Source organism: Cervus canadensis, chromosome 26 (assembly GCF_019320065.1).
Source record: "Cervus canadensis isolate Bull #8, Minnesota chromosome 26, ASM1932006v1, whole genome shotgun sequence".
In the NCBI taxonomy this organism is placed as follows: Eukaryota; Metazoa; Chordata; class Mammalia; order Artiodactyla; family Cervidae; genus Cervus; species Cervus canadensis.
Genome location: NC_057411.1, coordinates 22,479,005 through 22,499,566, shown reverse-complemented (window position 1 = coordinate 22,499,566; position 20,562 = coordinate 22,479,005). Strand labels below are relative to the sequence as shown.

At 35.0% G+C, this 20,562-nt stretch overlaps 1 protein-coding gene across 3 annotated transcripts in view; it reads left to right on the top strand.

Annotated features, from left to right (window-relative positions):
* LOC122428210 (sulfotransferase 1E1-like) overlaps positions 1 to 20,175 on the top strand; it is a 98,371-nt gene extending 78,196 nt beyond the window's left edge. The window contains exons 1-8 of one of the 3 annotated variants that reach the window (XM_043448050.1): positions 1,761 to 1,887; positions 5,270 to 5,431; positions 7,370 to 7,495; positions 8,260 to 8,384; positions 12,246 to 12,372; positions 14,253 to 14,347; positions 17,608 to 17,788; positions 19,755 to 20,175. In XM_043448050.1, coding sequence (XP_043303985.1) covers positions 5,284 to 5,431; positions 7,370 to 7,495; positions 8,260 to 8,384; positions 12,246 to 12,372; positions 14,253 to 14,347; positions 17,608 to 17,788; positions 19,755 to 19,867 — 915 coding nt within the window. In that variant the 5' untranslated portion in view covers positions 1,761 to 1,887; positions 5,270 to 5,283 and the 3' untranslated portion in view covers positions 19,868 to 20,175. Of the gene's footprint in view, positions 1 to 1,760; positions 1,888 to 5,269; positions 5,432 to 7,369; positions 7,496 to 8,259; positions 8,385 to 12,245; positions 12,373 to 14,252; positions 14,348 to 17,607; positions 17,789 to 19,754 lie in introns of those variants that run through there. The other 2 variants (XM_043448049.1, XM_043448048.1) reach the window with 2 other exon arrangements.
* Positions 20,176 to 20,562: the final 387 nt, after the last annotated feature.

Sequence of the window (20,562 nt, the reverse complement as noted above, 5' to 3'; positions counted from 1 at the left end):
TGTATTTCCACATCAATTCTTACTGCAGTTCAAAAGCATCAATTCTTTGGTGCTCAGATTTCTTTATAGACCAACTCTCACATACAAACATGACTACTGGAAAAACCATAGCTTTGACCAGATGGATTTGTGTCAGCAAAGTACTGTCTCTGCTTTTGAATATGCTGTCTAGGTTGGTCATAGCTTTTCTTCCAAGGAGCAAGAGTCTTTTAATTTCATGGCTGCAGTCACCATCTGCAGTGATTTTGGAGCCCAGAAAAATAAAGCCTCTCATTCTTTCCATTGTTTCCCCATTCATTTGCTATGAAGTTGTTGGTCCAGGTGCCGTGATCTTAGTTTTCTCAATGTTGAGTTTTAAGCCAACATTTTCACTCTCCTCTTTCATCTTCATCAAGAGGCTCTTCAGTTCCTCTTTGCTTTCTCCCATAAGGGTGGTATCATCTGCATATCTGAGGTTATTGATATTTCTCCTCACAATCTTGATTCCAGCTGGGCTTCATCCAGCCCAGCATTTCACATGATGTACTCTGCATATAAAACAAATAAGCAGGGTGATAATATACAGCCTAGACTTACTCCTTTTCCAATTTGGAACCAATTCATTGTTCCTTGTCCAGTTCTAACTGATGCTTCTTGACCTGCATACAGATTCTGAGGAAGCAGGTAAGGAGGTCTGGGATTACCAGCTCTTAAAGAACTTCCCACAGTTTGTTGTGATCCACAAAGACTTTGGTATAGTCAAAATATTATATATATATACTATATATGATATATTATAAAATATTAGCAATATTCCTGGTGTTGGGCAGTATATCCTTGAAGCTTATTTTATAGCTGATAGTTTGTACTACTTAATCCTCTAAACCTATCTTTCCTTTCCCACTTTCCCTCTTCCCACTGGTAACAGCTAGTTTGTTCTCAACATCTGTGTGACTGTTTTTTTTGTTGTTGTTATATTCACTAGTTTGTTGTATTTTACAGATTCCACATACAAGTGATATTATAAAGGATTTGCCTTTCTATCTGACTTATTTTATTTAGCATAATGCCCACCAAGTCCACTTTTCTCTTTCTCTTATCCAAATTTCAATGCTGTCAATGATTAACTTTACCTGGAAATTCCACACTATATCACTGAGCATGTGACTGGGAGCAGAGAGAAGTGAGATTTTAAAAACAGTAATCCAAAAGTGAGTTCTATTACATTATTCCTTTAGCTGTCATCTGTTTTTGATTTTCAGGGTTGCTCAAGAGTTAAAGGCAGAGATTTTTAAACAAAGGGTGTTTTCCAAGTGACCTGTTAAGACAAAAGCAAGTACTATAAATCCCTCTTTGAAAAGTCCCTCTAAGCTAATCTAAGTCTCCTGATGTTGGTTCATTTTATTCTCTCTTCTTACTCCTCTAAGGAGTTTAGTCTTTCAAAAGTCATCCTCATGTTTTGATTGAGTAAGTGACACTCTTTTACAAATTCTCTTATATTTTGCTACATCGTGCTTACATTTTTCTCCCTCATCTTTACCTTCACTTCCTTTTCCTCCTTCTCCTTAACCCAATGATGGCTACTGGCAAATTTAGAAATTTGTCTATGAGCCAAGAATGAAAAATGGAGAGTCTCTAATATCCATGTGAATAAACATGACTCTGTGGCTCATTGCAGCTGCAGGTGCGATTCCATGTTTGTTTTACCCCATTGCATCACAAAGTCCAGAAAGCCTAGACTCACAAGTTAATCTCCACCTCCTTCTCTGGCATTCAGAATAAAAACTCACCGGAAACATTCCAAATGCCCAGTAGTTCTCATCCTTTTTTGCAGCTTGAAACCTGAGTGGGGATTTGAATAAAACTGAATTGGATCACCCAGTTTCTTTCACAGGATCATCTGGACAGGTTTTATCTCTATTATTATTGCTGATATTAATATTTAGATTTTAGATATAGAAAATACAGAATTACTTATTATAAAACTATATTAAAAAAGAAATACAGAGAATAAAGTCTTTATCAACATTTTACTTACTTAATGTAAAGCATGTAAAGCTTTAATAATTACTTTGTGATAAAAAAAATCACTTATCATTAAAAATAATATATTTATATAATGTTTTGCTATTTAAATTAAAGAGTTTTAACATAAAACTATAGTATCATAGTTGCCTTGTAAATCCTGCATGTTAAACATGTTCTCTATTTTACTGAAGTGAGATCAAAGCAAGCAGAGTAGAAAAGTTAAAGTGGAGACTGAATCCTAGTTATATGTTTACTTCTGTGAAATATGTCAGAAGCAATCTATTACTAACAGGGAACTTGCAAATATTACTGTTACTTTTAAGTGAGAGACATTTGACCTTTACGAGCAGAAATCCAAGTCCGTGGTAAGTAGTTGACAGTGCCTGTTTCATCTAGGAATCATTAGTGGATACTAGAAAGCCCGAGGAGATTTGATCTAACAATAAAACAATTGAATTTAATGAGGATTTTTTAGCATCCGTTTTGTGACACAGTGCTGTGGTTCTGGATAGAATAATGTCCAAAAGGATATTCTCTCCTTTCAGCCACTTTGCTCAAATCCAAATTAAGTTGTAGAAGGTGAGGCTGAAGCAAGCCCTTTGCCTCTAGACTCATCCTGCTATTCAGCACTTATCACTGTGCCTGGTAAGAGCAGAGGAACTCAGAGTATTCTCACCGAATGAAAGGCAGACGGGAGTGGAGGAGGGGAAGATGGAGAAGGAGAGAAAGAAAGAGGAAGGAAAGAAGAAATACAAAGAAAAGAAGAAACATATTTCTTCCCTCAACTGAATTTATGAATCACAGTTCTAATAATTTTTGGTCAGTGTTTCTAGACAATAGCACCCTGTACACTCAGGTAGGGAATGAAGTTGACAATTTCGAACTGAACTATGTCTTTTGAGAAAGAAGAAAGCATCTGGAGGTGAATCTATACAAGATGAGATAACTTACTAAAAGAAGTTAAACAAAACAAGGGATTTTATTACATGCCACCTAGTTTAACTCTGACCCACTCCAGTGTTCTTGCCTGGAGAATCCCAGGGACGGGGGAGCCTGGTGGGCTGCCGTCTATGGGATAACACAGAGTTGGACACGACTGAAGTGACTTAGCAGCAGCAGCAGTTTAAGTCTGAGATTAAAACTGACCATGAAGGGTCAGTCAGAGGTCAGCCAACTGTTTTTGATAATAAACCAGCTACTCCCACTTGGCTATAAGCCAATTCTTACAAACTTGGCAGAACACCAAGAAAGTTGTTCATGTGAATAAACAAATCAATATGCAGGACAAGGAATGCCTTTTGTACACATTTTTCTCCCTAGTGATTAAATGAGCAATAAATTTCTATATAAACCATTAAAAAAGTTAAAAACCACTTGCAATATAAGATGGGAACACTTCAGATATCTTCAATTTATAAATCAATGATAAATTACTTACTATTTATCATTTAGGAAAAAAAAAAAAACAACACTCCTGATGGACAAAATTGACCAAAATGATTAAAATAACCAATAAACTTATGAAACACGGAAACATGAAAAGTTATAAAATATCTTTGATATACAGATTTTTAGAGGTTTCCCTGGTAGCTCAGATAGTAAAGAATCTGCCTGCAATGCAGGAGACCTGGGTTCGATCCCTGGAAGATTCCCCTGGAGAAGGGAATGGTTACTACTTTAGTATTCTTTCCTGGGAAATCCCATAGAGAGAGGAGTTTGGCAGGCTACAGGCATCCCTGATGACTCAGCAGGTAAAGAATTGTCCTTCAGTGCAGGAGACACAGAAGACCTGGGTTTGATCACGTGTATGAGCGTATAACAACTTATCCTACAGGTTTTTTTTTTTTTTTGACAGAGGTGGATAAAAGGGAGATCCTACCATGTGTGAAACTGTTCGCTAGTGGGAAGCTGCTGAATATAGCACAGGGAGCTTAGCTCAGTGCTCTGTGATGACCCAGAGGGGTGAGATGGGGGACAGGAGGGAGGTTCAGGATGGAAGGAATGTATGTGTACATATAGCTGATCCACTTTGTTGTACTGCAGAAACTATGGGCTTTCCTGGTGCCTCAGTGGGAAAGAATCTGCCTGCCAGTGCAAGAGATGTGGGTTTGATCCCTGGGTCAGGAAGATTGGGAAGATCCCTAAGATCCCCTACAGAAGGAAATGGCAACCCACTCCAGTATTCTTTCTTGGGACATCTCATGGACAGAGGGGCCTGGAGGGCTACAGCCCATGGAGTTGCAAAGAGTTGGGCATGGTTTAGCTACTAAACAATAACAACAATCCTGAGACAATCTTGTAACTGAATATTGCCCAGTTCTCTGGCATGGTGAGCCTCATTTTACTCAGTAATACCTCAAGTCTTAAAAGAAAATAAAAGGAGGTCCTGTGAGGGTAATATCAAGAAGGATGACATTTGTTGAGGTGCTATATCACAAACTCAGAATGGAGGAATTTTACGGAGGATAAAGGTAATGAGAGAAGTTGAAAGCCAATAAAGGAAAGTTTGTCTAATTAAAAAGCCTAAGGCTTACTCTGAACATGAAATGAGGTATCATGGGATCAGGCACTGTCAATGACAACCGTGTTGTTTAACCTTATAATTTTCACACAAGTCACTCAATGGGAGTGTCAACTTTACTGATTAAATGAGAGAGAAAAGTATCAGTAATGCTAGGAGGTCATACAAAAATCTTCAGTACCTTCAAGAATCCATGTCTTAGACATAGCCATTACAGTGTCATTATTTTCATCTTTTTAATACAGTCATCAAGCATTTGATTTTTTTTTTTCATTGAATGAAACATATTCAGGAACAAAGAAAGCTTAACTTTGACATGTGGCGATAGCTATCAAATGTGGCCATCAAAATTTATTGTTATTTAATATATACAGAATTAAAGTGATTCTTTGCCAAAATATTGTTGCATTTTCTCAATCTCTTAGTCTTTTTATATGTTTTATCAGTTTTGACAGAGAAATCAAGGCTCTGTTGAACGTATCATGCATTTTGTACATAGTTTTAAAACACGTAACTTTTTTGTGCTTTGTACTACTTGGTTTTTTATATGTTAGACTTAGTAATAGGATTAGAAACTCTTAAAGCACCAAGGCTATGTTATACATTATTTTAATATGCTTTACCCCATATGCTCAACATATAAGAAATGCTAAGAGAGAAATTTGATGTACAGGACTACTATTAATATTAAAACAACTTAAAGTGCATGTGAAGTGGAAAACATACCTTTTTTCCTTTCAGTGTACCACTCCACGATGAGTTCTTCCAAACCCGCCTATGCAGATTACTTTGGCAGAATTGGTGGAATGCCATTGTATAAAAAATTTATTCAGTATTGGCATGAGGTGGAGAAATTTGAGGCAAGACCAGATGACCTTGTCATTGTCACCTATCCCAAATCTGGTAAGTCTCTTTGTTATGTCAAAGTTGTTCCCTTTTCACCTAGAAAGGACAAATCCACATTTTCTGTTAAATATTGAGCCATTCATTTCTCCCACATCCATTCTCTGTATTAAATAGGGACAGATTATAAAAGTTTCGGTATATACATAGAAAATAGTGGCACATTATAGCTCTATTCTACAACCACAATCTGTACATATAATTTGAGGAGGACACTGATAAATGAGTATTGTTGGCCATATAAGAAAGTCACATAATATAGATGGATGACTATAGAACCATCAGTAAAATTTAAAATTGCCCTTCTGTCATTCTGTCATTGTTGTCATTGCTATATAGACAAAGTATAAGTAATTTTCATGGAGTTTTTTAAAAAATTAGCACTTTTTAGCTAATCAGTTCCTCTTTCTAAAGTCCATTTCTGAAGCTCTATTTTCAGGTAACGTCTATTTTCCTGAAATTAGCTTGTTAGTCATAGTTTTATAATCTTAGAACTTTAGAAATTAGAAAGGTCCACTCCAGACTTCTCTATCTGGTTGTTCCAATTAGTACTTATTGGAACTTATTACTAATTAAATTAGTACTTATATTTAATGTCAAACATTAAATATATCTTTGGCTATTCTGACTCTAAAGTGTTCAGTTCTCTTTCCTGTCTGGATCAATGTCAGCACAAAACCAGTCACCTGTTGAGGACATATGAGAGCTATTTCAGAATCAGTTTCTGTTAACTTCTTCATCTTCTATGTTCAATCAATCAATCTGTTTTGCCCTTTTAGTCTCATAGATATGCCTCACAGTCAGTTTCTAATTTTCTTGTCACCTTCTTATGACCCCTCATTCCATTATTTTATTTACTCTGCCACTAGAGAAATTCTTCCAAAACATGACCCTTATAACCTTGCTTTCTTGCTTGATGTATGCCACTGACCTTTAAAATCTTTTAGAAATGACTTGAACTCTAGTATGAATTACAAGGCTTTGTTAGGCTTGGTGTCTGCTTGACATTGCACCCTCGTCTCCATTCATCCCTTCAAGTAGCCTCTGATTTAGGTTTTATAATCTACATCCATGGAGATGGAAATGGCAACACACTCCAGTATTCTTGCCTGGAGAATCCCTTGGACAGAGGAGCCTAGCAGGCTACAGTCCATGGGGTTGTAGAAGAGTCACAACAGAAGCAATTTACATCCAATTCATTTCCTCACCACATTACTATTTGTAAATGTCTGGCTTTTGATTTTAAAAAAAGGAGAGAGTTCTTCTGTCTGATAGACCTCTCTCCTATCTTACACAACTAGTGAATTTATGCCAATAATTTGTTAAGGCTAAGCTCAATTACCATGTTCTCTTAAAGTCATTTATTTCTTGTGGAAACATCATGGCAACAGCAGAAGCACACAAAGTCCTCCTTTGGAGTTCTTTAAATCTCTGTGCCCATCTGTATTACAGCATCTTAGGAAAAATGAAGTGCAATTATTGAGCATTGTTTTTGACTCTTCTGAGGGCCCTTGAATATCACAAGACAAGGACCAGATTTATTCTTTTCTATATTCTCTGTACTAGGACTCAACCTGAGGCATAAAAACTATCGAGAAACCCTGTGGTTGAAAGCATGCTTACTTTTTAGATGTGAATATTTAGATCCAAATATATTATCAGCTTGTACAAAATATCACAGTTCGTCTTTGACAAGGTCAATTTCTATCACAGGTGTATTTTATTACAACTATGTTCATCTTTACTTTTGATGCTATGTTTGGATCCTATAAGAGTAAATATTAGGGGAAATAGTTTTTGTGTCCTGTGGTGATTCTGACAGCTTGCAAATACTATTTCATTGGTAGCTTCTTACTTTATCCAACTATAAATCCATTGATCCCTGCATTATCGATGTGCATTGTCAGTGGGAGACTCAGGTGTGTTTAATTTTTTCAGGTACAACGTGGATTAGTGAAATTGTATGCATGATTTATGCTGATGGTGATGTGGAAAAGTGCAAAAAAGATGTCATTTTTAATCGAGTTCCTTACCTGGAATGTAGAAATGACCAGATGATGAATGGTAATGCATAAGTTAATTTTAAAAGCTATGCACATATATTTTAATGTGTGGGTGTAAATGGTACAAGAAAGACTGTATGCAAAATAGTATTTTTTGGTAATAGTATTAAATGACAAGTAGTATTATGCCTTCTACATAGGAAGGGATGTAAATTTAAATCTTGACAGAGTTTATAGTCTAGCATATTCTTTGAATAGAGTGAATGAGGATAGCTCTGACATGCTTTCATCAGAGTCTAGTAATATATGAGAATTATCTCTCTCCTTGGGATACATGCAGTGATACTTTAAACACTACAGACATATCCATAAATTTTCAAGGATATGCAAAAAGATGTTCGTCACAGATTCTTTTGTTATTGTAAAAAATTAGAGACAATATAAATGTTAATCAACAGAAGGTAAAAATGACATGAAGTCATTAAACATATTATAATATCATATGTTTGTTGACATTAAAATAGTAAGAAAAATGCAACTACAAAATATTAAAAAAATTTATCTGTCTGTCTGGTATTTATATGGCTATGAGTCTGGGCATATAGATATACTTGTATGGAAGGATGCTTACCAAAATGTTAATAATGATTTTCTTTTCAAAGTGGTGAAAATTTATTTAATCTATTTTTTTTCTGTATGATTTTATCTATCTAAACTTCTATCATAGTGAATATATATCATTATTATGAACATAATATAGAATGTATAGATGTTTCTATTTTTAAAATCTATAAAAATCCATACAAATATTTATAATTTTGGAAGTTGTCCAACTTTTTTTTTTTAACTTAGGAGTAAAACAATTAAAAGGGATGGCATCTCCTAGAATAGTGAAGTCTCACCTGCCTGCTGAGCTTCTTCCACTCTCGTTTTGGGAAAAGAACTGTAAGGTAACAGAGCCAAGTGTTTTAGAATTTCACCCAAGTCAAAGAATGTTACAATGATAAAGTTAGGTAATATTCTGTGTCTTATATACACTTGTTTATTTATTTCTTCACTGAATCTATAGACATTTAAAAAATGTGGATCATAATATAGTGAGAAGGTCTAGACTTCAGTTCTAACTCCAGAGCTGATTCTCAGAAAAACAAATAAACTCTCTAAGCTCTCAGGAAGCTGAAGTTTCCTCATCTGTAAAAGAGGGATAATAATTGCATTTCACATAGAGTTGTTGTAAGGATTAGCTAAAATAATGCCTGTGAAGTGCTTAACATAGTACCTAACATGTTATAAACAATTTACAATGGCTACTTTTATTTGTTATTATTAGTAATTGTAGTCAATATACTCTTTTTGCAAACTGTTGTGCTTGGCCTTATAAGGCATGCAAATGAGCTAGGCAAGGAAAAACAGACAAAAATAATGGAATAATTATTTACGGAGTGCCTATCATGAGCCAGCAATATAACAAAGACACATATAATCTTTGTCTTCATGGACACGTGGTTCACAGGGGGAAGGGATAAATAACAGACACTGCAGAAGGTGACATAAATCAAGTAAAGGAAGAATTCTGTCCTAGACGTTGAAGGCAGAGAAGAAAACTTAAAGCAAGTAACATCTCATCTGATATGTGACGGATGCATAAGAATTAGTCTATATAATCTCTGAGGCAACCCAAGGTGGGATGTGAAACCAGTTCAATTTAGCTGGAAGGCTGAGTGCCTGTACTGGTTGGATGAGTGATGGGAGATAAGCTGGGTTTGTTTGTAACAGATATGGAAGCCAACTTATGAAGTTTGGGCTCTACTTTGATGATAATGAGGAGTTACAGCCATATTAAGCTGCTGATTGATAAGATCAGTTTTGCTTTTTAGAAAGAATAATAACATGGAATCCTAAAGTATAGGCCAGACATTGTCTTAGACCACTGATGTTTCTCAAGACCTTACTAGCTTTATTAGGACACTCTATGATCCATACTAAACATATGAGATATTAAAGTACTATATGTAGTCATTATTGACAAAAAAGGGATCTATCAGAGTCATGAAGTATTTCCATTTGTACCATGATATGGAAATGGCAATCCACTCCAGTACTCTTGCCTGAAAATCCCATGGACAGGAGGAGCCTGGTAGGCTACAGTCCATGCGGCCGCAAAGAGTCGGACACGACTGAGCGACTTCACTTTCACTTTCACCATGATATAACATGGTATATATGACATTTACTGGAGATACATGGGTAAACTTTTGAAGATTCCAATGTTTTTTGTTTGTTTGCTTTTATCATAAGCAATCCTAGAAAGATCACATACATCCTTCTGAAGTCATACATAAGAGTTCTCTCTTTAATAAATACTATTTATATGTATTCTGGGAAATGTGTGACCAGTATTTTTTCAAGATATTTGGCCAAGTTACTTTTTTTCTTTGAAGAATGGAATGAAGTCTTGATGTTATCCCTTTACTTGTACATGAAAAGATTCTGTACCTTTACAATAGCTACAGTCTTCAAAAACCTGCTTATTATCTCAGGGATCATCAAAGAGTAGGTGACCATTGGATGGAATCACAACTTGAGTACTTCTGGGGTGATTCACTGGTGGACAAGAAGACATGTGGATTGAAACTATTGGTAAAAGTGTGTTTGGAGTTTTAGGCTAGAAACTTTAAGTGATTAAAAAAAAAAGAGTGAAAAAATGGAACAAACTAAAAACTAAAAGAAGCAATTGAAGTCAGTAAACTTGAGGCTTTGGAGTTGTTGCAGAAGAGATATATCCCTAAGAAAGAAAGAATAAAGAAACAGAATTGTCTTGGAAGAAATCATGGTGCTCAAGGACAGGTCTTCAGAACCTTTAAGATACTGGACAAGTTTCAAGATTTGGCTACAAATGTTGCTAACTGAAGTAAAATGGAGGTAATGATCAAAGACCCCAAGAACCTAGAGAATCTGATGGATCATGTATACAGATACTAAAACTACACAGCATGATGAAAAGCTTTGGAATGGAGAGTAATATTATGAGTCTGATGTTCAAATCTTCAGTTAAAGCAAGGGAGTGACCATAAGTTTAAAAATGGCATCAGTCAGGAGAAGAAAGAATTATTACAGGGTTTTTTCAAATGTAAGATTTTTAAGATAGATTATATCCCAAGTGAATTGTGGGCAAACTAGAAACTTTGACTTGAGAGAGCTGAGGGGAAAGACCTAGATTTTCCTCAAAGGCAGGAAGAGCATGCACAGTGAAAAGTTAGCATATAGAATCAAATCTTCCAAAATGGAGAGAAGATAAACTAATGGAAGTTTAAGGAAAGAGGGGTTGCTTTTACCTTCCCCCTTCCCCTACCTTGAATAATAGGGCAGTAAGAGGTACAACCTACTATGTATAAAATAAATAAGCTACAAGGATATATTGTACAACACAGGGAATATAATCAATATTTTATAATAACTATAAATGGAGGTAACCTTTAAAAATTATTAATCACTGTGTTGTACACCTAAAACTTATATAATATTGTACATCAGCTATAACTCAATAAAAAAAGAGTACATTGGAGAAAAAAAGCTTCATGGATGACCTGGAGCCAAACTTTAATACAGATTGTATTTTGAGATGCAGAGAATATTCAAGACAGAGGGAACAGTTCTAACAAAAAAAGGAATGAAAATGATGAAGCAAACTTGTGGAGATAAATATATGTATATAGTGGCAAAGAGCTCTATTCAGCTCATAAGAAAAAAGGGCTGGGGAAAATTTTAAATAAATGTGGAAAAGTTTCACATGGCCAATGATAGCTTTGTTGAGAAAGAAAGTTGACTTTTTCTGTAGTATTTGGAGCTCTTTATAGTGGGGCCTTAAAAATGAAAACCATACTTCTTAGAATATTCAAAGAGATTTGTTTGAAATGTAGAAACTTGAGTAAGACAGATTAGTGGGCCTTATCAAATATACTAAAGAGTGGAGAATCAAGAGCTGCCAGAGACCATGGCATGGCTCGGGTGCCTGAAGGAGGAAGGGGAAGCCCATAGAGAGACAGAGTTTACTTTTGCAGGTCTTTTCCTGCAATGGAGAGTTGTTGTTTAGTCACTAGGTCATGTCTGACTCTTCTGCAGCTCCATGGACTGTAGCCTGCCAGGCTCCTCTGTCCATGAGGTTTCTCAGGCAAGTATCCTGGAGTGGGTTACCATTTCCTTACTCCAGGGGATCTTCCTGACCCAAGGATCCAACCCCCGTCCTGCATTGGCAGGCAGATTCTTTACCACTGAACCACCAGGAAAGCATGGAGTATCAGGGGTCTAAGCATTCCATAAAAATCAGCTTTTCCTCAAGACTGTGAGTAAGAAAATAGCAGGACCTTTTTAAAATTGTTATGCAGGATGCGTGTAGTATAAAGGCCAGAGGACTTTATTTTTGACTGAGTGATTTACCAAATCGCTTACTCTCATTGATTAATTCTCAACCATGTATTCAGACTGAAATTTAATTTAGTTTCTTCACTTATAATTCAGAGATAATAATCTGCCTCACCCAACTTATATCAGTGGAGTTTGAGGCTCTCAAATGAAATATGTGAAAATGGCATAAAAATCAAAAGTGAAAACCAACATTGAACAGCAATACAAAAGATGTTGTCACTTCAGTTTATTGAAGGAATTTCCTTTTTTATAATTTTAATATATTATAAATTTTCTAAAGCAAATATGTTATGTTTACAGTTAAAAACATATTTTCTTTTTAAATCTTGATGTGCCTATATTTGAAACATAGTAGGTGATTTAATAACTAATTTCATCTTCCTTAGATCATCTATCTTGCCCGGAATGCCAAGGATGTGGCTGTTTCTTATTATTTTTTCTTTTTAATGGTGACTGCTAATCCAGATCCTGGTTCTTTTCAAGATTTTGTGGAGAAATTCATGAATGGAGAAGGTATGAAGAGTTCCTTTCTTTTTCTGAATTCTTTCAAGGTAAGTGGTACAAGACAAATGGCATCTTTGGGGATAATTTTTGCTTTCTGTTCTGGTCTGTTATCCTTCCTGATCCTTAATTAAAACACAGAAGTTCTAGAAGCCCGTGAACTTAGAACAAGCATAGTTTTTCCAGATGAGAATGTCAAAGTTCAGAATCTGGACACTTGACTACAGTGCCTACAAGTAGGTATATATATGCATATGTGGGTGTCCAATTCTCTCTCATGTCTTTATTACAGAAGTACCTCACAGTGTGTTATTATAACTTCACTGAACAAGAAGAAAAAAGGATAGAGGAGAGAACTTGTTCATTTGTATTTAAGAAAAATTTCAGATACTAAATGAGGTCAGAATCACAAATAAGTCTGAATATCTACAAAATTCTCATTCATTCTACCCACTGTACAGTCTGAATAATTCAACTAGATTTCTTAGAATTGTACAAGAGTTACTTGAGCAGAAATTCTGGGAAATTTTGTCTTTTTATTTAACTCCAGACTAAAGCAACAGAGTATTCAGGTTTGAGAAAGAAAGTGTTCAGAAGAATCTAGTATTAATTAAAGAAGGCCATTCTGACTCCTTAATAATAAGTGTAAGGAAAAGGATAATACTGTCATTTATATCCAAAAAAAAATTAATATTGACTCAATAAAAGTGTGGTACATGTGCTTTATGTTTGTTGCTACCTTTGGAAAATTTTATGCTAAAGCACGAATAAATTACATGCCTCAAGATCATCAAAACATGCATTATAAAACAGATAAAGATAATGCTGTACCTCTGCAAAATAGATGAATAAGATCACTATAAAAGTCATTATATGACTTTCCTGCAAAGAAACAAATGTGACAAAACAGAAGCAGCCCTACCCACAGATACAGAGAAGAAATTAGCAGTTACCGTAAGGGAGAAGGATGGGGGACGGGCAGAACAATGAAGGGGATTAAGAGTCCAAACTGCTAGCTATAAAATAAATACATCACAGGAAAGTAATGGACAATATAGGGAATATAGTCACTATTTTATACTAACTTTTGGTATGTAATCTATTCAAATATTGAATCACTATGTTTACACCTTTGATATTATTTTAGGTTAGCTATAAATAAATAAAATAATTGTCAGTAGGGTCAAAGAACAAAAGAAATATGCAATGATTTAATGCAAAGCAGAATACTTTGGCTCACACATCATTATATTACCATGTCAGCTTTTTACTGGGTGAAACACTTAGATACATGTGAGAGAAGATGAGGGAGAGAAAAGAAGAATCCATATTTGGTCGTATCACATCATCTCCAAAATCTTCTAACTTTTTAAAGTGAGAAAGAAACTAAGGATCCCTAGGAAATCATCCTTTACTCTTTAAACTGTAACAGTGTAACAAAATTATACAATTATTATAATTATAAATTATTCAGTTAGCAAAGCTAGCTTTTAAATGGTAAATTTAGGATCTGGACTGCCTTCTAATGATAAAAATGTTGATAGTCCTACTACTCAACTCCTTTCATTAACAACCTGATTTTACACACACACACACACACACACCATTTTCAAAAATGCTCTCATAAGTTCTAAATCAAATGGAAAGACTTCCATCACTTTTCCTCTGAGTCATAAACCATGTCATAATAATGAAAGTTGAGATTATATTTCTGTACGTAGATTTTTCAACATACTTCCTGCAGAGAAATTTGCCTCAGATGGGCAGCTGATCTCTAGTTTTCATTTCATGATCATTTATTTATATTTTTTCCTCTGAAGACTCATTTTTAAGCTGAGTCTGAGTGTAGAGTTGATGCTATGTCCTCACCTTGTTTTTGTCTCTGATTTTAGTTCCTTATGGTTCCTGGTATGAACACACAAAATCTTGGTGGGAAAAGAGAGAGAATCCACAAGTGCTATTTCTTTTCTATGAAGACATGAAGGAGGTGAGAAACTCAAAATATATGGCAACTTCATAATTCTCAAAATGTCAGCATTTGACAATAATGTGGATACAAAATTTGGCCTGCAAATAAATAATGCAGCCAACTCCAAAAGTTACAATAATCCAGATACTCTACAACAGATTGAAGCTAGTGAATAAAAACCTTCTGTAAATGAACACATTTAAACTCAAGTCTCAAAAAAAATTACCAAAGATAAAAGTGGAAAGAGTTTGAGTTCTTAAAGCAACAGCCACATACAACACGCACAGACACACACAAACACACAGATGCAGGTGCACAAAAGGAATCACAATGGGCAAGAAGAGTTAACTGGTTTCTAAATCCGCAGATAATGGAACTATTAGGAAAGGACCGTAAAATAGCTATACTTCACATGTTTAAAAAATAAAAGAAGAAATTTAAAATCTTACAAAGAAACAAGAGGTTACTAAAATTGACAAAGCAGATTTGGAGGGGGAAAAGAGCAGCAAACCAGAATTTCTAAAATAACTTCTAAAAATTAAAATTTGAAAAGCAAAAAGATGGCTTAAGTAACAGATAAGACGTGGCTAAATAGTGAATTAGTAATGTGGTACATGATGCTGGGGAAAGTTCACAGGATGTACCTCAGTGAGATAAATAGAATACATTAGAAAGAGAGTAATGGATATGTAGGATAAAGTAATAACATCTTACATGTATCAAGTCAAACTTCCAGAAGAGGGTAAAGAGAATGCCAGAAGAGCAATATGCAAAAGTAGGATGACATCACAATTTCTGAAAAATCTAGTTTTGTTCTAGCTTCATTAATAATCAGGGTAATTCAAAATGAAAATGTCTGTGAGGTGCTATATTTCACCCCAGCAGAGTGACAGCAATGAGATGTAGCCTGACTGGGCTGTGAGTCATATCTGACTGAGTCGTATCTGACTCATTGCGACCCCATGGACTGTAGCCCGCCAGGCTCCTCTGTCCATGGGGATTCTCCAGGTAAGAATATTGGAGTGGGTTGCCATACTCACTTCTGAGGGATCTTCCCAACACAACCCAGGGATCGAACCCAGGTCTCTCACATTGCAGGCAGATAGATTCTTTACCAGCTGGGCTACAAGGGAAGCCCAGTCCAACTGTAGTCTGACAATAAGTGCTAGTCAGGATGTGACTTAGTCAGAAGTAACATACTTCTGATCAGAGTATAAGAATATACAAACATTGTGGAATCAACATGTCACCTAGGGAGGGCAAATGTGTATAACTTAAGGCTCACAAATTCCACTAGTAGATATATGTTCATGAGAAACACTGATGTGTATATTAGTTTATATGCACAGCAACCTCCATAATAACATTCTGCATGACCATAAAAACAACCCAAATACACATGTACTCAGGAATCAATGCATTGTATATACTATTATTCTACAATTAAATATTATATTGCAGTGAAAAGGAATACATTTCAAATGTGCTTATCAGTTGAGTAAAACCAAGCCATATGTTGTCACGGGATACATACATGAGTTTCAGATCTACAGAGTAAAGGCCCAGGATTGAGTAGATCAATTTCAGGACAGCAAGTTTGTTTGTTGTTGTTGTTTGTGAAAATTGGAATGCAGAGTGAAAAAAATGAAGTTGGGAACTTGCAAATGGAAGAACTTAGCCAATTATGAATGTTTTCTTACATGCATTGGGTAGTAAGTAAGGGTGCTGCATTTATATTTATTCTTTAAAGTATATATGTACACATATCAAATAATTTTTAAATGAAAGACAAAATATTAGATCTTTTTATTCAATTCAGTTCAGTTCAGTCGCTCAGTCGTATCCGACTCTGTGACCCCATAAATCGCAGCACGCCAGGCCTCCCTGTCCATCACCAACACCTGGAGTTTACTCAAACTCATGTGCATCCAGTCGGTGATGCCATTCAGCCGTCTCATCCTCTGTCGTCCCCTTCTCCTCCTGCCCCCAATCCCTCCCAGCATCAGGGTCTTTTCCAATGAGTCAGCTCTTCGCATGAGGTGGCCAAAGTACTGGAGTAAGGGATAACAAATATCTTCTCTAAATTATTATATATATACACATATATACATATGTATATATATATATAAATTTATTTATTTTTTGGCTGTATGGGGTCTTCATTGCTGCTCAGGCTTTTCTCTAGTTGTGGCGACCAGGGGCTACTCTACATTGAGATGGCCAGGCTTCTCATAGCAGTGGCTTCTCTTGTTGTTGAGGATGGGCTCTGGGGCATGTGGGCTCAGTAGTTGCAGTTTCCAGGCTCTAGCGCACGTGCTTGATAGCTATGGCACATGGGTTTAGGTGCTCCATGGCATGTGGGATCTTCTGGATCAGAGACTGAACCCATGTCTCCTGCATTCATAAGTGGATTCTGTACCACTGCGCCACCAGGGAAGCCCTCTTCTCTCATTCTTTATTAGCACCAAGAAAGCAATTGATATCCATGTCTTGTTCACATCTTTGTGCAATTATTGAAATTCATTTCTCAGTAATTCTAGAGTTGTTTTGATGAGGACACATTTAAAATAGGATTATGGATATTATTTTAGAAGCAGAATTATTACTTTATAGAATTTAATGCAGAACAGATTTGAATGAGAAGCAACCATGATTTGTAGTTTACTATTATATTACCTAAATTTGTGTTCTCTAACTAGAATATTGAAGGCAGTAAATTTAAAAGGCACAAGAACAAAATTTATTAGTTAATCCATCTCTTTCACCCTCCCAAATTGTCTTAATCCATTTACTCCCTATTTTGATCAATAATGGCCAGGTTTATGTTTCTTCTCTATTTGCATGAATGAGGAGAAAAGAATAAATGTTTTCTCTTGTTTCTGCAATACATCAAGTAAAAGTAAAAGACATTACCCTTATATATAGAGATATTATCTTTTCTGTGGAAACAAGTAAATAAAAAACACGTGAAGATACATATATGATACAATAGATTTATATGGAAATTATGGATCGAAAATATCTAACTTAAATTGGAATAGTCAAGGAAATAATCCCAAAGAAGGTGATCCTTAAGCTGAAGTTTGACAGGTAAGCTGCTCATTAGAGGCCTACTTTCCAATATCAGTGTGGGGAGGAGAAGGGAAGAATGAGTTTCTTATTGTGTCCTTTTTTACCCCCAAAGTAATATTATTCAATTTGAGTAATTGTCTTACTAAAGACAATTACAATTGTCTTGAGTAATTGTCCTCAAAAACAAAATATGTTTTTCTTCTTAGGATATCAGAAGAGAGGTGATGAAATTGATAAAATTTCTGGGAAAGGAGACATCAGATGAGATTGTGGACAAGATTATAAAACACACTACATTCCAGGAGATGAAGAACAATCCATCTACCAATTATGAAACACTACCGGATGAAATCATGAACCATAAAGTATCTCCCTTCATGAGAAAAGGTGAGATGGTCATGTTATTTGCCTCCATTGCTACAGGAAGACCTAAGTTTAAACAGTTACAGGCAAATAGCTATTAAAGTCTATTCATGCCTGTGAACCCCACTTGTTTTCTTCAGAGCTGTTTCCATATTTGAGTGATCAGTTCTGCAGAAGTATAAAATATGAATACTACTACTAATAAATTACTGTTAGAAACATTACTAATAGTAATTGACTAGTTTTGCAGAAGCATAAAATACTACTAATACTACTAAATTACCATTACATGTTGATTATTTGGTGCATACAACAAATTATATTAGGAACCACCAGCTGTCACCCCAGCCTCAGTAGCAGCACTAATACCACACCCTACTAGCTGTTATTTGTTAAGTCTTTATGCCTTGCTGCTACACACATACATTATACAAATTGTAAATTCTATTTTTTTTTAATTCTAATACAAGAGTTATGGAAAAAACTTCTATTATCTCATTTTGAGATGAAGAAACAACCTTAGAACAGTTAGTCAGCTCTTCCCTAGCTAAGTGCCAGATGTTTTTCAAGACTAAATGTCAAATGTCCAAGCATCAAATTGTATGCATTGAATATGTACAGTTTTCTGTGTATGGATTATACTTCTACAAAGCTGCTAAAAAAGCACTAAGTTTCAAAGCACTAAGCAGAAAATACTGCTCAACTTGGTAAAAATATCAAAATACAATGAGGTGACATCTAATGGGAAGAGGCATGGTCTTGATGAGATACAGTCAGTTCATAAGTACATAGGCATATAGGATATGCAAAGTACTGGGACATCCAATGTTACTTGGATAATCTTCCTCCTGGAAGAAAAAAAATAAAATAATAAAATAAAATAAAAGAATAATCTTTCTCTTGGAACCAAATTGTCAATGAGAGGGTTAGGGATTTTTTTTAAACAATTGGATTAGTAAACCTGCAACCAGGTTAAAACAGGGCATCCCTGAAAAGGGAATAACATGCAGATTAAATTTAGGCTACTTATACTCAGATTACCTCAGTTTCTTTCCCTATAATATCTCATATATTTTTAAGATAAAACAACAAACTAAAAATAATTTCCATGCTTGTAAAGTGTTTCATACTATTGCGTACTCAGATAGAATCTGATTTTCAAGATATGTTTTCTATCTTCTGCTTTTTGGATTATTTCATTGGGAAGGTTTAGAGCTCCTTGGATTAAGAGGACAAGTGAACTACTGATTAATTCAAAGCACTAGTGACTTCCTCCTGTCAGAGGAGAGTTGGATGTGATGAAAAGCAAAGAGCTTGCTAGACTTTTGTAACAGCACAGGTGGGAAATATTGAGGAGCTTCTCTAATTGTTGGTGGGAGTAAAAACGGGGAGGAGGCAATGGCTACGAAGAAAGTCTGAATATAAATAAAGAATTAGATATTCTGGCCTAAAGAAAACAGCCTAGTTTATGCAGTGGATATCTGCATTCAATTAACCAGGTTATGGAAAATGACAAAAAACTGCAATCTGGTGGGGAAGAAAATAAATTTATTTTTAAACTGGTTGAATTTGAGATGTTCCTATGGAATACAGGTGGCCACATCAGGTAGGCACTTGGGTATGAAGACATGAATCTGGATTTTAATGTTATCAACATGAAGATGATATTTAATACCACAGGAGAGGTCAAACATGGATCACAAATATTTCAAGGGAAATTGGAGAAGAAAATAAGTAGCATAAGAAAGGAAGGTCAGAGAGAAATAAATGTGCTGGGGTTTTTTGTATGTTTGTTTTATTTTTTTTAAACAATCAGGACAAATCCTTGTTTGCACTCTCAAATATATAGTATTTATGGTATATACTTATAATTAAGGGATGCAAAACTAAAATTTGACTAGGTGTTAATGAAAGTGATAGATATTAGAAAATTTCACTATTCTGACTGGAAGACATAGTGTTTACTGCTTTCTTTTCTTTTCTGTTATAGGAATTATAGGAGACTGGAAGAATCACTTTACCGTAGCCCTGAATGAGAAATTTGACATGCACTATGAGCAGCAAATGAAGGGGTCTACACTGAAGTTCCGAACAGAAGCCTAGGAAGGGTTTTCTTAACATCTGAGATTAAAGTGTTCTTCCATCCTTCCTCACCTTCTTCCTTTTAAACTAGTAGAGAATGAATCATACAAAAGAGCATGATCAGGTTCACATGATTACTGAGATCTTAGTATAAAAGAGCAAGAAAGATTTTTTTTTCTGTGACATTATCTCTTTAATATTTTCTTTCCTTTTTTCTTTATTATAAATATTACACAAAGCTATAACCTATGAGAATGATGTAGGTACACACAAATTGTTCAAGTTGTTAAGCCTCAATAAAAATAATCAAACATTCCAAATTCTTTAAATTTGTGTCTCCTTTTTTCCCCATTCATTAGTATATTTGATATATACATATACATTTAAATGCATATATGGATAAATATAAATATATATTAATGGGTACCTGGAATTCAAAAACCTTGACAAAAACAACTAAAGAATAAACATGAGTATATAACTAGATGTGTTATTTCTTAGCTGATATTATCTTTCATTTACTGCAAAATGACTTAACTTGGAATTTACCTTAGTTTAGTATAAATTTTCGGCATTTTCAGAACTAGTTTCCAAATGTCTATAAATAATCCCAATGAGTACTATTTATGTTTGAATATCTTTAGCTAAATTAAAATATTTATGCTTCAGGGCTCCTTCTATCCTATACACACTGTAATGAAAGTAAGGTCTGTAAA